Raw genomic sequence first — 14,164 nt, 5'->3', positions numbered from 1 at the left:
CTTTTGCTTATTATTTATTTTCAATTTTTTTGCCTTGCACAGGCTCATCTGGGAATCCTCTTCACCCACACATCCGCCCACACACCGCTCGCTGTCGTCACAGCATTAGAACTCGGCCTTGGACAATGAACCACACTATTGCACTCCTGACACTGTGGCTTAATACCCAGGACTGTGAATAATTATATAAATAAGACATGAAGGATTTAAACATTATTTCGTATTAATCACTGTCAGAGTTGTGTAACATTTGAACATTTTTCTTCCCCCAGCCAATTCCTATTTCTTGTCAAAAAATGTTCTTACCTATATGACTGAATCACACAATTTTTTCTTAATGGCTTAAAATGTGTCTCAATGAAATGTTCTCACACCTGCAGTGTTTCATTGAGATACAGTTTGTGTGCAAAGATACTTTTGTCCACGTGAGGTCAGCACTGCACTGGGAGAAATACTGTGTAAACAGAGTCAGTGGTGGGGGGAAGAGTTGAAGACCTTTGCTCAAGTTAAAAGTGGTAGAACTGCATAAAAGAAATGTTCCATTAGAAATAAGTGTCAAAGAGTGTTTTACTGTTATATAGTGTATTACTGGATCTTTATTACCAATGCGTTTGATCGTAATTGGCCTACAACTGTTGATGGGGAGCAAATTTTAACAATGTTACTTACTTTTGAGATGGTTCATCTGTCCACATCATATTTATAAATTACATAATATGTAGCATGTCTAAAGAAACTTGTGAATTTGGCAGATTAATGTGATGAAGGGGGAAAATTTAATATTTAATGTAGTGGTGTTATATAAGGTAACACAAAATGGAAATAGTGAATTACAAGTATCTGAAACTTACTGGTGGAGTTACACTATTTATCTATTTATATATTATTGCATGTTTATTTATTCATTACTTTTTAACTGCTGGCTCTATTTTGCTATCCCCTTTGCTACTGTGATATGGAAAATTACCCCATTGGGGGACTAATAAAGGAGTATATTATCTCTTTTCTGTTATCAGTTGATGTCACAATAAACCAGGGCACGTGTAGCAGCATATTTTTATTGAAACTCTGAACAGAAACATTGCACATTTGCCTTTTCATGCCTTATAGGGATTCTTTCAGTTTAGCCCGTCGTAAATAAATCCAGAGTCTAAACTGGGAGAGGAAAGGAGAAACACAAGAAGCACAATACATTGCAAAAAAGACGAGTAGAAGTCGGCCACAGTTGGAGACCTAATAGAAAAATAGAACAGCAATATTCATAATTCACGTGACATGATGCAGTAGAATTTAAGTCATGCATTTCTGATGAAATAATGTGTTTACTGATGAAGTTCAAAATACGAGGTATTTGTTGGCTCACATGTTTGCTACATCCTTAGCAAGTGGTTGAATTTAATACTGCATTAAACATGCAATTCATAATTCTTCTGGTTGACTTCAATTCAGCTCTTCAACTAAAATACAGTAGAGCACACAGATCCATGCCACACAATGACACAGCCACGTTTTAAACTCCAATTAACAAAGGTACAACACAATTTGTAAGGCATACCCCCACTGAAAATACTTGGAATAATAATGAAAATGAAAATAACAGTTTGTGACTACATGGGCACTTCAGTCCTACAAGTCCTCTGTCTTCCGTAGATTATAAAAGCTGTTCACAAAGAAGTAATTTGTGAGGCCAAAAAATTGAAATTAAAGAATACGTTTGACATTTTAGGAAATTCACGTCTTCACTCTCTGGTCTAAGTCTCATATCTTTCCGTTGAATAATGCTACGGCAAGTCAACAGTTGGAGAAACACCGACAGAAATTAAAATACACCAACCAGCACCTCTAAAACTCAGTAATTAACACACTGCATCTTCTTTGTTTAAAGTGTACAGAATCTGAAGTGTGAAAAGGACTCTTTGCGGTTTTATGTGGGTTTATGTGTTGGACTGTTTCTTGGCTCAAGACAACCAGCGGATAAGCGAATAAGATGAAGTGTAAAGTGATGAGTTTTGAAGTTGCTGGTAAGCTGCAGGTTTTACTGTATTACCTTTGGACAGAGCTTTCCCCCTTGTTTCCAGTCTTTACGCTCAACTAAGATAACTGGTGGGATTGACCTCAGCCAACAGAAAGAAAATAAGTGTATTCCTGAAAAACTTGATGCACTCCTTTGAATGTACTTAAATGCAGAATTATTAATTTTCTTTACGTTTGAGTTATTAAACCGTAATGATTTTTCTTTTTTTAACTTGAAGAAAATGTATGTGATACCAGAACAACTTCATCAAGGCACATAGTGTGTGTGTGTATGTGTGTGTGTGTGTGTGTGTGTGTGTGTTTGTGTGACCCTGCATTTATAAAACTGGGTAAAATAGATTTCCACATCTATGTAATGTTAGTACTTTGTGGCTATGGCTTTGTGGGGTCAAGACAAAACTGCAGTCATTGGTTAAACAGGTAATTGCAAAAAACAAAACAAAAACACCCAAAATCATGGTTCAACATGGATTTCCATACTATGTAAGAATGTAGGTGAGGAGGCCATGCATTTTTCATTAGGATCTTAAAACAAGGCACAGGAGGGGAGGGGGCGGGACACTCTATTTGCATTGCAAGCACTGTCCCAGATCCTGCTGTTCCTGCACCCCTTTATCCTTCAGAGACTCTACAGCCATACAATCCAGAGCTCGCAGCTTTCGAAACAGCACTTGTAAATAACTCAGTAGCCTATGTACAAATTTACAAAAATATTCACCCCGGACAAAGTGTGAGCAACGAGGAGGTACAGAGAGCAAAACCTATACCACAGCGGAGGCAAACGTTCCTCGACAATATTCTTCATGCCTTGTTGTGCAGAAAATGTGTGCGACGCCCAGAACAGTTGGTGTTAGCTCACTGGTTGACATGTTGACAGTGTTTTGAGTTCCCTCTCTGACATGGTGTCATCAGCTGACTTGTAGCTGCTCCGACAAGCTCGCCAAACACTGCCCCTGTGAGCCCTCAGCGCGGGAAGATCGAGGGGAGCAGAAAAACCTCTATGATATCGCCGCACTCAAGTCTAAAGCTCATCTCTAGCAGCAAAAGCGAAGAGGAGCAGAGCCCAAGAACCTCTGCATGCACTGCACTGCACTGCACTGCACTGCCTCTGTTGCAGGCCGCATTTTAGAGGAAATAAGCCGAAGAGATCACTTTGCTGGTGGCAACAGAAGCTAACTGACAGGTTTAGATGTTGTGCCTTCGGCGTCGCCGCCGCTGCCGCCGCCGCCGCCGCCGCAGGGTGTGCTGCCAGTTTGGGCCACGGTGCAGCCACTGGTTTCTGTGCTTTCGCCACCGCATGGGCTCGCGGGCGCAGAGACGCTCTGGCCACGTTGTCTCTTCTTGTTCAGTTCCTCCCACTTGGCCCTGTTGGCTTTGATCATGTCAACCATCGGCTGAAGTTTGGGATTCAACTTGACCAGAGTCTGGAGAGAGAAAGAGAGAGAGAGGGGAGTATAATAGTAGTCATAAATCCTGATTAGATATTGATATACTAGATGTATAGTTTTCCCCCCTCAAGATCCATGCATTAGAAACTGGTAAAAATGTAAAAATAATAAAAATGACCTATCTCGCAATGTTAAAGAAAGTGATGAGAAAAATTCCTGGAAACAAACCAACCAATTTTTGCAGAGATAGTCAAAAATCTGACCCAAGATGTTACTGGAGAAAAAGTCAGGGGACCATCACAATAATCATATATAATAATTTCATTGCAATCATCCAACAGTTGAGGAGGTATTTCATTCAAAGCCACCAATGTCTACCTAATGGTGGCAAAGGAGGAAAAGCCAGGGGTCACCAAAGTCACTAACTTTGAAATTTGAGAAAGCGTTGCAAAAAACCAACAACTAGATCATTCGTTTCATCGAGATGGCCGGAGGACACTATGACGATTCTGGAAAAACCACAACAGCGATAGGTGGTGTTTAACCCTTGGGGTTTTGCAAAGATTGCCAGGTATTTCTTTTTTTATTAAAATATGATGCTTAGCTCTGTGCCTTGAATATAAGAGGCACAAACCGTTGGCTACAAAGCGGCACATTATTCATGAAATGCTCTGTACGGGCAAAGCAAATGAAACAAAACAGACAAGGCCTGACTACAATAACTGCAACATACAGTCGCTTGATAGCAGCAGTCCATTAAATGGCTGCTCTTTAAAGATTAGAGGCACATGTATGACTGAGATTAGTTGCGTTTGTCATTTTTTTTCTGCGTTAAACTGTAAATGGTAGATAAGTAAAATAAATTACCTGGGGGTAATTTATTAAAATGACAGGGGGATTATGTTCCCTCTGTTCTGCTAACAGTCTCCTCTGTGTCTATTGGATTTCCGGGGAAGTCTGTGTGATTAGTTATTGTTTCATTAACCCTGCTTCATATGGAAATATAACATATGGGCACGGGTCCCACATTCAAAACAATGAAGTCTTTCATTTATTCTCACACACACGTATAGCAGTGAAATGGGTTGCCATTGTGAAATGAGCTGAATAAATAGGTACACCTACACTGGGGATTGTGCATTGTTCGTATGAAAGGGGAAATCAAATCTGTTGTAACACAGCTGCCAATTAGCTGTACTTTAAATGAAGGCTGACTATTTTAGACGCATTTATATTCAGATGGAGTCTTCATTAATTCCATATGAACGTAATACCGATTAAAACACGTGTGTGGGTGATCAACTAGAACAAAGATCTAATATGTGGCCAGAAATCAGGAGTAGATCTATTTTTTTGAAGCAAAACTGCCGTCTCCTCACTTTTGTTCTGGGGAAATTTCATTCTTTTGTACCAGAATGCAACTTGAACTTTCACGAAAAGGAATGTGTGTGCAGCTAATTATGATGCTGTTCATCTGTGATGGTGAGGAGCAAATGGAGCACAGCAAGGATTTCCATTTCTATGATTTGAGATAAAGTCAATGCACATTCCTGGAGTTGGACTGCCTCCGCTCCGCTCACGTGTGCACACACTGGTTATTATTATTTATTTATTATTTTCAAAAAGGCCAATTGTTTTCTGGATTCAGCTTCTCAGACGGGAGGATTTGCTGTTTCATGAGATTGTAAATCCGTGATTTGGGGGTTTTGGGACTGTTGATCAGACAAAACCAGCTATTTAAATACATCAACTTGGGCTTAAGGAAACTGGCGTTTTCCACTATTCCCTGACATTTGTATTATTAGGTTAATTAATGTATTTATTCAGATTTGTTTTTCTTAGAACAGATCAGGCAGTCCCATGATAAGTGATAAATGGTGACATTCGACCAGATTCACTGTACAAATGTGTTATTTGTTTGTTGGCCTCTATGGTTGTTTTGTTTTTTTGTGATGGAGCTTTCTTGGCCCAAACATTCCTGAAAAGAGATTTTTCCGAAAAATCAAATTGATTTGAATCAAAATTCAAATCATATCAAAATTAGACAAAGGATATAATCAAAATCATATCCTTTGTCTTGAACATCCCCTATTTAGTATTTGCAACCAGTATACAAACATGTAATGTGGATAACCAGTGTTTATTAACGTACAATACATGTCACAAGTTTATCAATAAAAACTTTGTGTCTGCGGCTCACAACTGCATTAAAAGGTGTTATAAGTGACCCGGTGTGTCATGTGCATCCGTGGTGCAAATGAGTGCGTGTTGATTAGGAAAAGGTTCAATATTTGAAGCCAGCATCACACCGCGACGCCATGTGGCCTACATGCAGCTGCACATTTCAAAAACTACAGAGAGTGACGGCACTGGTCGTCCAAGTCTTTGTGGATTTGCCTCGTCTGCGGGTTCAAAGGGTATGATCCTCTGGAGGGGAACGATTTCCCAGGTTTCTCTGCAGAATAGACCCTCTGTGGGACATTGTCAGAGGTTTGCACAGCATTATCATTCCACTGATGTAGACCCAGAGGAGGGGGGGGGGCGAGAGAGAGGGAGACAGACTGTCATATGCTGGGGTGTAAAGATGGACGGTTATATAATGGGGGGGGGGGATTAATATTCCACAAAGGAGCGAGCCACCACCAGGAGGAGGAGATCAGCGAGATCAAGAACGAGATCTCTTCCGCCCACGGACAAAAGCCCTGCCGCCTCCGAACTTCCTCTCTTCTCCCCTTTGCAAGTTTAATTGGCAGCAGCACGACCGTGAGCTCCATATCTGCATTCTCCAAACATCAGCCTTCACATGAGGCCTCCCCCCACCCACCCACCCACACACACACACACACACACACACACACACACACACCACTTTGATGCTTTTCATCTACACAAGACGACGACAACGGTGAAACCAGAGCTCGGATGAGTCTGCTCTAACTTTAGACACTGATTCTGCGATAATTCAATAGACATGAAGATGATCTATCGTTTGTTTTTTTCTGCTCATGCTGCCTGAAAGTAATGTGTTTAATATGGAGGTTTTTAAAAAACGGTCTAAGTGTTCAGAAGAAGAGAAATGGCCCCGGTGCATGACTCTCATGGATGTGCCCTCCACGCTCCTCATCTGGTCCCAGACCTGCTCGGCCTTCCTCCTCCCACGCAGCCACTGCTGCCGGCGGTGGGAGGGGCATGTGGGCGCTCGTGACGTCACTCAGAACCACAGGCACACACATTGCTATACCAGCGAGGACGCTGTGTAGATTTCCATTGTCTACGCGGTGTATAATTCCCTCAAAGATAATCACTAGCTGTAACTCTAATCTCATCCTATAATAAAAAAGCGTGCGGTCCAGAGTCGGTCCTCGTGTCAGGGCTGTGCAGTCAAGCCCAGAGTACACGGTGGTTCTGAGGGGGATTTAACCTGTTCACTCACTCCACTGCCCCGGAGCCTTCCTGCAGCCAGAGAGTGCCCGCTCATTCTGAATACAAAAAAAAAACCGAAATAAAGAACAGGATGAAACCTTGAAATTGTTTCCGAGCTTTCAACACAACACACTTTTCAGTGAGAAGTCTGCGGCTGCAGAGGAAGCGGAGACGTTTTCAGTGACGGCTTCATTGCGTCAATGGGGACAATGGCTGCGCAAGGACGGCGGCTCTACCCTGTCACAGGCTGCGTGTGTGCGCGTGTGTGTGTGCCCGTGTGAGTGTGTGCGTGTGTGTGTGCCCGTGTGAGTGTGTGCGTGTGTGTGTGCCCGTGTGCGCGTGTTACCTCGTACAGCGGCGCACAAATTCCATCAATCCACTCCAGCTGCAGCCCTGGCAACTCGTCCTTCCTGTTTCGATCAAAGATGGCCTGGAAACACAATAGACACAATTTCATGTTGCACCTACACACGGAGAAACAAAGGGGGGGGGGGGGGGGGGGGGGGGGGGGATGAATATGACTACGAGTCAGACCCTCAGCCTCCAGTGTGCTGCAGGCGCTGCCTCGCCACGGCCGTGTTCATGTCGTGTGCAATTTTTTTGTCCGATTCTCCTTCATTCTCCTGCAGCCCTGAACGTGAGAGGCTCCACGGAGGCTGTGCTTCAGAGATAGTCACTGGGCTACGACTTAGAAGTTAATAGTTAATCCCCAACACCCACACGGAGCGGGAAAGGTTTGACACAAGCGGCGGACCCGAGGCTACTGCATTTGTTAGTTCAGTGGGGAGGCAATGTGGCCTGGCTCGATTAGTCAACTGCCATTAATTGCAGGCGGGAAGCTGCCGGGTCTCTCTCTCTCTCTCTCTCTCTCTCTCTCTCTCTCTCTCTCTCTCCCTTTAAGAACTTGCAACACAGTTCAGCCTTCAAAGCTCCTCAATCAAACAGACAGTGGTCTACTGTGGCTTTGAGGACGACATGAATAAGTCATGAAGTAAGGCAAACATGTTCATTAGGACCAAAGTCTGTCCCTTTATTATTATTATTATCACTATTACTACTACTACTACTACTCTCCATGAGAAGTATTTATTATTTCTGCAACGAGCTCCAATTCACCAGTGTGTTTACAGTTGAATGAATTTAAGGGTCAGTGGTTGTTTTCAAATCCTGTGCAGGAGTTGTTGTTGTTTTTGTTTTTTCTTCTTCTTCTAAATAATGATTGTTACACAGTCCACAGTTTTGCTCCTGGCCCAGCAGCGAGGCAGTGGAGCGTTCAAGCTGACAATACAATTTTCTCACACTGGGAGACACACGCGCTCATGTTTCCTACGCAGTCAGTGTATATATCCATCCATCCATCCATCCATCGTCTACGGCTTTATCCATTTGGAGCCAATCCCAGCTTACATTGGGCGAGAGGAGGGGTACATCCTGGACAGGTCGCAAGCCTATCACAGGGCCACATACAGTCAATACAGAGTCAATTTAGATTCTCCAACCTAACCCCATTCTGCATGTCTTTGGACTGTGGGAGGAAGCCGGAGAACCCGGAGAGAACCCACGCATTCACAGGGAGAGCATGCAAACTCCACACAGAAAGGCCCTGGTTGGTTTGAACCGGGACCCAAACCAAGCACTAGCCCCCCGGCGGCCCGGCGCACTCACCGAGGGTGTGAGCTTCAGCTCCGATCGCTCTCTGTCGCCCTGCTCGAAGAACTCGCTGGTCACCAACTCGGCCACCTGCGAAGACAGAGCAACGGCTTTCGTTGTCGGTGAATCTGTCGGCTGAAATGCTGAAAGATGAATGAGATCAACGAGTCCGATTATCCCGGTCCGTTGGAGCGTCAGGAAAGAGCGGGAAAAGAAGCGCCTTTTCACGGCTTCCTTCAGCCCAAGGTGGCGAAACCACATCACTTATTAGGCCGACAGACAGTCCACAACCAAAAAAGCTCACTTTCTAATTAAAGAAAAGGAAAGATTTTGAGTCTGAAACTGTTGTGAGATATTACTTTCAATTGACAATCACGTTAACAACACAATAAGTCACAATCCTTCTGATTGGAGTAAGTTTCCTTTAAATGTCCGTCTCTGCCGTCATTTGGCTGATTCAACAATGTTTTGTTCTCTTATCTCAAATCAAATTGCTTATGTTTTTAGTAATACAACCCCTTTCCTTTATTCTTTATTCATTTATAGATTGATCATATTGCTTTTCTTCTGATTGTGTCTAGTCGAAGGTTGTAGCGTCCTTCTTTTTTTGACTGTTTCCCATTTTTAAGTGTTTGGGACCCCCATCAAAAATGGCATGATGCAAGGGGGTTTATCCTCCGTGAATACGTTTCTGATACAATCGTTTTCTGTCCATCAACTACTTATTTCTACTAGACATGGCTGAGACACTAGCATCTCATTTCATTGACAGAGATCATCCTATATTTCTCACCTTTCGTGATATCTCCCAAGGTTTGGTGACAGCACCGAGATCACAGGCCGTCATCATCATGGATCTGAGGGGAGATCAGACAAACAGATTTATTTCATCTGGTACAATAGACTTTTATTTTATTTTTCAATTCTTACAGAAACAAAGCCGCTGTTATCCTACCTGCACATGTCTCGGTGAGCCTTCACGTTCCAGTTGTACTCTCCGTTGCTGACCAACTCAAAGAAGGTGTTTCTGTTCCTACAGGGGGAAACAGAATATCTACTTGTGCAGGTGTACATTACATAAAATCCACAAGGGGGCGGTACTACCTAAAAATAAGCCTAGAATAAACTGTGAGGAAACGGGCTGAGACACGAGCTTCATTGAGAAACCAGGCACAGTTTAATGAGCAGAACATACTCAAAGTACAGTGTGAGGTCTGTGGCCAGAATGGACTGTTTCAGCAGCTGCATCAGGTCGCTGTACTCTGTGGACGACAGGTTGGAGAAGATGTTGTGACCCTGTGGAGAGAAGCACAGTGCTGGCATGATAAAGAATTTAAATACAGTATAAATATATCACGTTTCCACCTGCACACAGAGAGCCTGAGATAACATGTTAGAGCCCCTATGGGAATCATTGATGGCAGTCAGCATGGGAGAAAAATATATCCCTCTGACCTATTGAATAAGTATTTGATAACATCTTCACTGTTATAATTAAACTGCTGACAGTACTATCTGACATTGTCTCCCAGATCACTGATCTGTTCTTGTGTATGAATTTATAGGATTTAGGAATACTTTACGCTCAATTATCAGCCTCAGATAATACATTTATTACCCGGGTTTTCACAAGTGATGATTTTTAAACGGCTTTGCATTTGTGCAGTATATAATGTAAGGCACAGTCTAGTTCCAGACCCTTTGACTCTGCAAACATTTGCAGGGATTTAAATAGTCAAATGAATAAAATCCATATGATAAATGAATGAACATAATTCCAAATCGGCCAAATCATCTTGTTAGAGGAAAATTAAAGATATGGTGTTTGGCGTTTTTTTTAATATATATATCTTTTCTTGAGATTTTTTTTCTTATGGCTGAATAACTCACGCCTGCTTTGATCAAAGCCGAAGATCACGAGTTCAATTCGTAGGCCTTTTAGGACTTGTTGGCTGTTGTAGTAGGAAAGTAGTTAGTAGTAGTTAGTTAATGTCCCAGGAAGACATGATGACAGTGTGACAGTGAGCCAACATGAACAAAAACAGGGGCTGAGCCCAAAATCCCTCTGTATTCACTGATTACTGCATTATATTTACTGTCCAACATTTTATCTGAGTGTATAGTGTATATAGAGTGTATAGTGAGAGTGTATAGTGAGAGAGTATAGTGAGAGTATATAGTGAGAGTATATAGTGAGAGTGTATAGTGAGAGAGTATAGTGAGAGTGTATAGTGAGAGAGTATAGTGAGTGTGTATAGTCAGAGTGTATAGTGAGAGTATATAGTGAGAGAGTATAGTGAGAGAGTATAGTGAGTGTGTATAGTCAGAGTGTATAGTGAGAGTGTATAGTGAGAGAGTATAGTGAGAGAGTATAGTGAGAGTGTATAGTGAGAGTGTATAGTGAGAGTGTATAGTGAGAGAGTATAGTGAGAGTGTATAGTGAGAGTGTATAGTGAGAGTGTATAGTGAGAGTGTATAGTGAGAGAGTATAGTGAGAGAGTATAGTGAGAGTGTATAGTGAGAGTGTATAGTGAGAGTGTATAGTGAGAGAGTATAGTGAGAGTGTATAGTGAGAGTGTATAGTGAGAGTGTATAGTGAGAGTGTATAGTCAGAGTGTATAGTGAGAGTGTATAGTGAGAGAGTATAGTGAGAGTGTATAGTGAGAGAGTATAGTGAGAGAGTATAGTGAGAGTGTATAGTGAGAGTGTATAGTGAGAGTGTATAGTGAGAGTGTATAGTGAGAGAGTATAGTGAGAGTGTATAGTGAGAGAGTATAGTGAGAGTGTATAGTGAGAGAGTATAGTGAGAGTGTATAGTGAGAGTGTATAGTGAGAGTGTATAGTGAGAGTGTATAGTGAGAGTGTATAGTGAGAGTGTATAGTGAGTGTGTATAGTGAGAGTGTATAGTGAGAGTATATAGTGAGAGTGTATAGTGAGAGAGTATAGTGAGAGTGTATAGTGAGAGTGTATAGTGAGAGTGTATAGTGAGAGAGTATAGTGAGAGTGTATAGTGAGAGTGTATAGTGAGAGTGTATAGTGAGAGAGTATAGTGAGAGTGTATAGTGAGAGAGTATAGTGAGTGTGTATAGTGAGAGTGTATAGTGAGAGTGTATAGTGAGAGTGTATAGTGAGAGTGTATAGTGAGAGTGTATAGTGAGAGTGTATAGTGAGAGTGTATAGTGAGAGTGTATAGTGAGAGAGTATAGTGAGAGTGTATAGTGAGAGTGTATAGTGAGAGTGTATAGTGAGAGTGTATAGTGAGAGTGTATAGTGAGAGTGTATAGTGAGAGTGTATAGTGAGAGTGTATAGTGAGAGAGTATAGTGAGAGAGTATAGTGAGAGTGTATAGTGAGAGAGTATAGTGAGTGTGTATAGTGAGAGTGTATAGTGAGAGTGTATAGTGAGAGAGTATAGTGAGAGTGTATAGTGAGAGAGTATAGTGAGAGTGTATAGTGAGAGTGTATAGTGAGAGAGTATAGTGAGAGTGTATAGTGAGAGTGTATAGTGAGAGTGTATAGTGAGAGTGTATAGTGAGAGTGTATAGTGAGAGTGTATAGTGAGAGAGTATAGTGAGAGTGTATAGTGAGAGTGTATAGTGAGAGTGTATAGTGAGAGTGTATAGTGAGAGTGTATAGTGAGAGTGTATAGTGAGAGTGTATAGTGAGAGAGTATAGTGAGAGAGTATAGTGAGAGTGTATAGTGAGAGTGTATAGTGAGAGTGTATAGTGAGAGTGTATAGTGAGAGTGTATAGTGAGAGAGTATAGTGAGAGTGTATAGTGAGAGTGTATAGTGAGAGTGTATAGTGAGAGTGTATAGTGAGAGTGTATAGTGAGAGTGTATAGTGAGAGTGTATAGTGAGAGTGTATAGTGTGCTCAGAAGTCCCCAAAACGGAACAAAAAGGGAAGTGTCCATAGCATGTACACTACTGCCTGCTAACTATCCCACAATGCAACGGGCCACATCTAATAGATGAAATAAATTACAACTGTGAAGTGTCAAAACGTCTTGTCACAATTGAACCTCAACGGTCAGAAAAAGTGAATGGCTCAGTGAAGCCAACAGCTCAGCTCTTAATAAGCAACATCTCTCACTGGAGGCTCTCTATCATTAAAACAGGCCTCTCCCAATCATGCATTATACATTCATTCACCACTTAGACACCACCCTCTGGAGGATGGAGAGCCTGTCTGCGGAGAAAATGGAAGATGAAGAGGTGATAACTGGAGAGGACAAGAATGAGAGGGATTGATGATGAGCCGCAAAACAATACCTTTAAAAATCCGCCGTGACAACAGTGACAAATCTAGTGTGAGGACTGTCTCGGCGCACACCTCGTGGACCCCTTTCATCGGCTCGTTGCGCTCCCATGAAATATTGAGACGAAACAGACTTCTCTCATTCTGTCACAACTGGAGCGGATGAAGGAGGGAGGCCACTGCAATAGGAAGTGAGAGCGCGCGAAGGGGACGCTGAGAGGCGCCGAGGGAGTGAGTGACGTTGAAAAGTTTACATTTTAATTAACGGTTCGCGGGGATTGAATCGTGAGCCTTCTCGTCGACTCGAATTAGCCGCACGTTCATTTATATGCTAATAGGACAGTGGTGGTTCAACCCCAGTATCAACAGGAACCATTATGATATTCCAGGCAAACATTTGTCAGCTTACTGTGTTGTCAGCAGCGTGATAATGAAGACACTGACTCCGGTGCTGCTGACACTGTGGTCAGCAGCACCGGATCACCACAGCGGACCGTGCTCTCTCCTGTCCTCTTCACCTTGTATACATCTGATTTCCAGTATAACTCAGGGCTCTGCCACATTCAGAAATACTCGGATGACACTGCGATAGTTGGCTGTATCAAGGATGGACAGGAGGGGGAGTACAGGACCCTGGTCGAGGACTTCGTGAGGTGGTGCAGGTCCAACCATCTGCAGCTGAACACCTCCAAGACCAAGGAGATGGTGGTGGACTTCAGAAGGAAGAAACCACATCTCCAGCCCGTGTCCATCGAGGGCGTCGATGTGGAGGTGGTCAGGACATATAAATACCTGGGGCTGCAGATGGACGACAAGCTGGACTGGACAGCAAATATGGACGCTCTACACAGGAAAGGGCAGAGCCGTCTGTACTTCCTGAGAAGGCTGGGGTCCTTCAACATCTGCAAAGAATTGTTGCAGATGTTTTACCAGTCTGTGGTGGCCAGCGTCCTCTTTTATGCCGTGGTCTGCTGGGGAGGAAGCAGCAAGAAGAGAGACGCTGGTCGACTGGACAGACTGGTGAGGAGAGCCGGCTCAGTGGTGGGCACAGAGCTGGACTCTCTGGTGACAGTGGCAAAAAAGAAGGAGCCTGGACAAACTGCTGTCCATACTGGACAACGCCAACCACCCACTGCACAACACCTTCACCAGGCAGAGGAGTGTGTTCAGTGGCCGACTGCTGTCCCAGTCCAGCTCCACCGACAGACTGAAAAACTCTTTCGTCCCCCTGGCCATCAGACTGTGCAACAGCTCCTGGTCAAGGCAGGGAGGACAATAGAAAAGGACAATTTATTTCAACCTTCATTTGCACATTTTCCCGTTTTGCACTGTAGCAATAAGCTAGTTTTTATAGTTAGTTTAATATTTAATTTAATTTTGTATTTTTATTTTATGTATGTTTAATGCATG

The 14,164-nt window shown here is 42.9% G+C and overlaps 1 protein-coding gene across 1 annotated transcript in view; it reads right to left on the bottom strand.

The window, feature by feature from the left end:
• Positions 1-3,073: 3,073 nt before the first annotated feature.
• Positions 3,074-14,164, bottom strand: part of pde11a (phosphodiesterase 11a) — a 36,249-nt gene continuing 25,158 nt past the window's right edge. Inside the window, exons 15-20 of the mRNA XM_035604386.2 lie at positions 9,691-9,791; positions 9,451-9,528; positions 9,289-9,352; positions 8,511-8,585; positions 7,192-7,275; positions 3,074-3,458 (exon numbers count right to left, since the gene is read on the bottom strand). Coding sequence (XP_035460279.2) covers positions 3,207-3,458; positions 7,192-7,275; positions 8,511-8,585; positions 9,289-9,352; positions 9,451-9,528; positions 9,691-9,791 — 654 coding nt within the window. The 3' untranslated portion in view covers positions 3,074-3,206. The remainder of the gene's footprint in view (positions 3,459-7,191; positions 7,276-8,510; positions 8,586-9,288; positions 9,353-9,450; positions 9,529-9,690; positions 9,792-14,164) is intronic.

This window comes from Scophthalmus maximus, chromosome 14 (genome assembly GCF_022379125.1).
Source record: "Scophthalmus maximus strain ysfricsl-2021 chromosome 14, ASM2237912v1, whole genome shotgun sequence".
NCBI classification, from domain to species: domain Eukaryota; kingdom Metazoa; phylum Chordata; class Actinopteri; order Pleuronectiformes; family Scophthalmidae; genus Scophthalmus; species Scophthalmus maximus.
The sequence above is the reverse complement of the archived record's forward strand: the minus strand, read 5'-3'. Positions and strand labels throughout refer to the sequence as shown.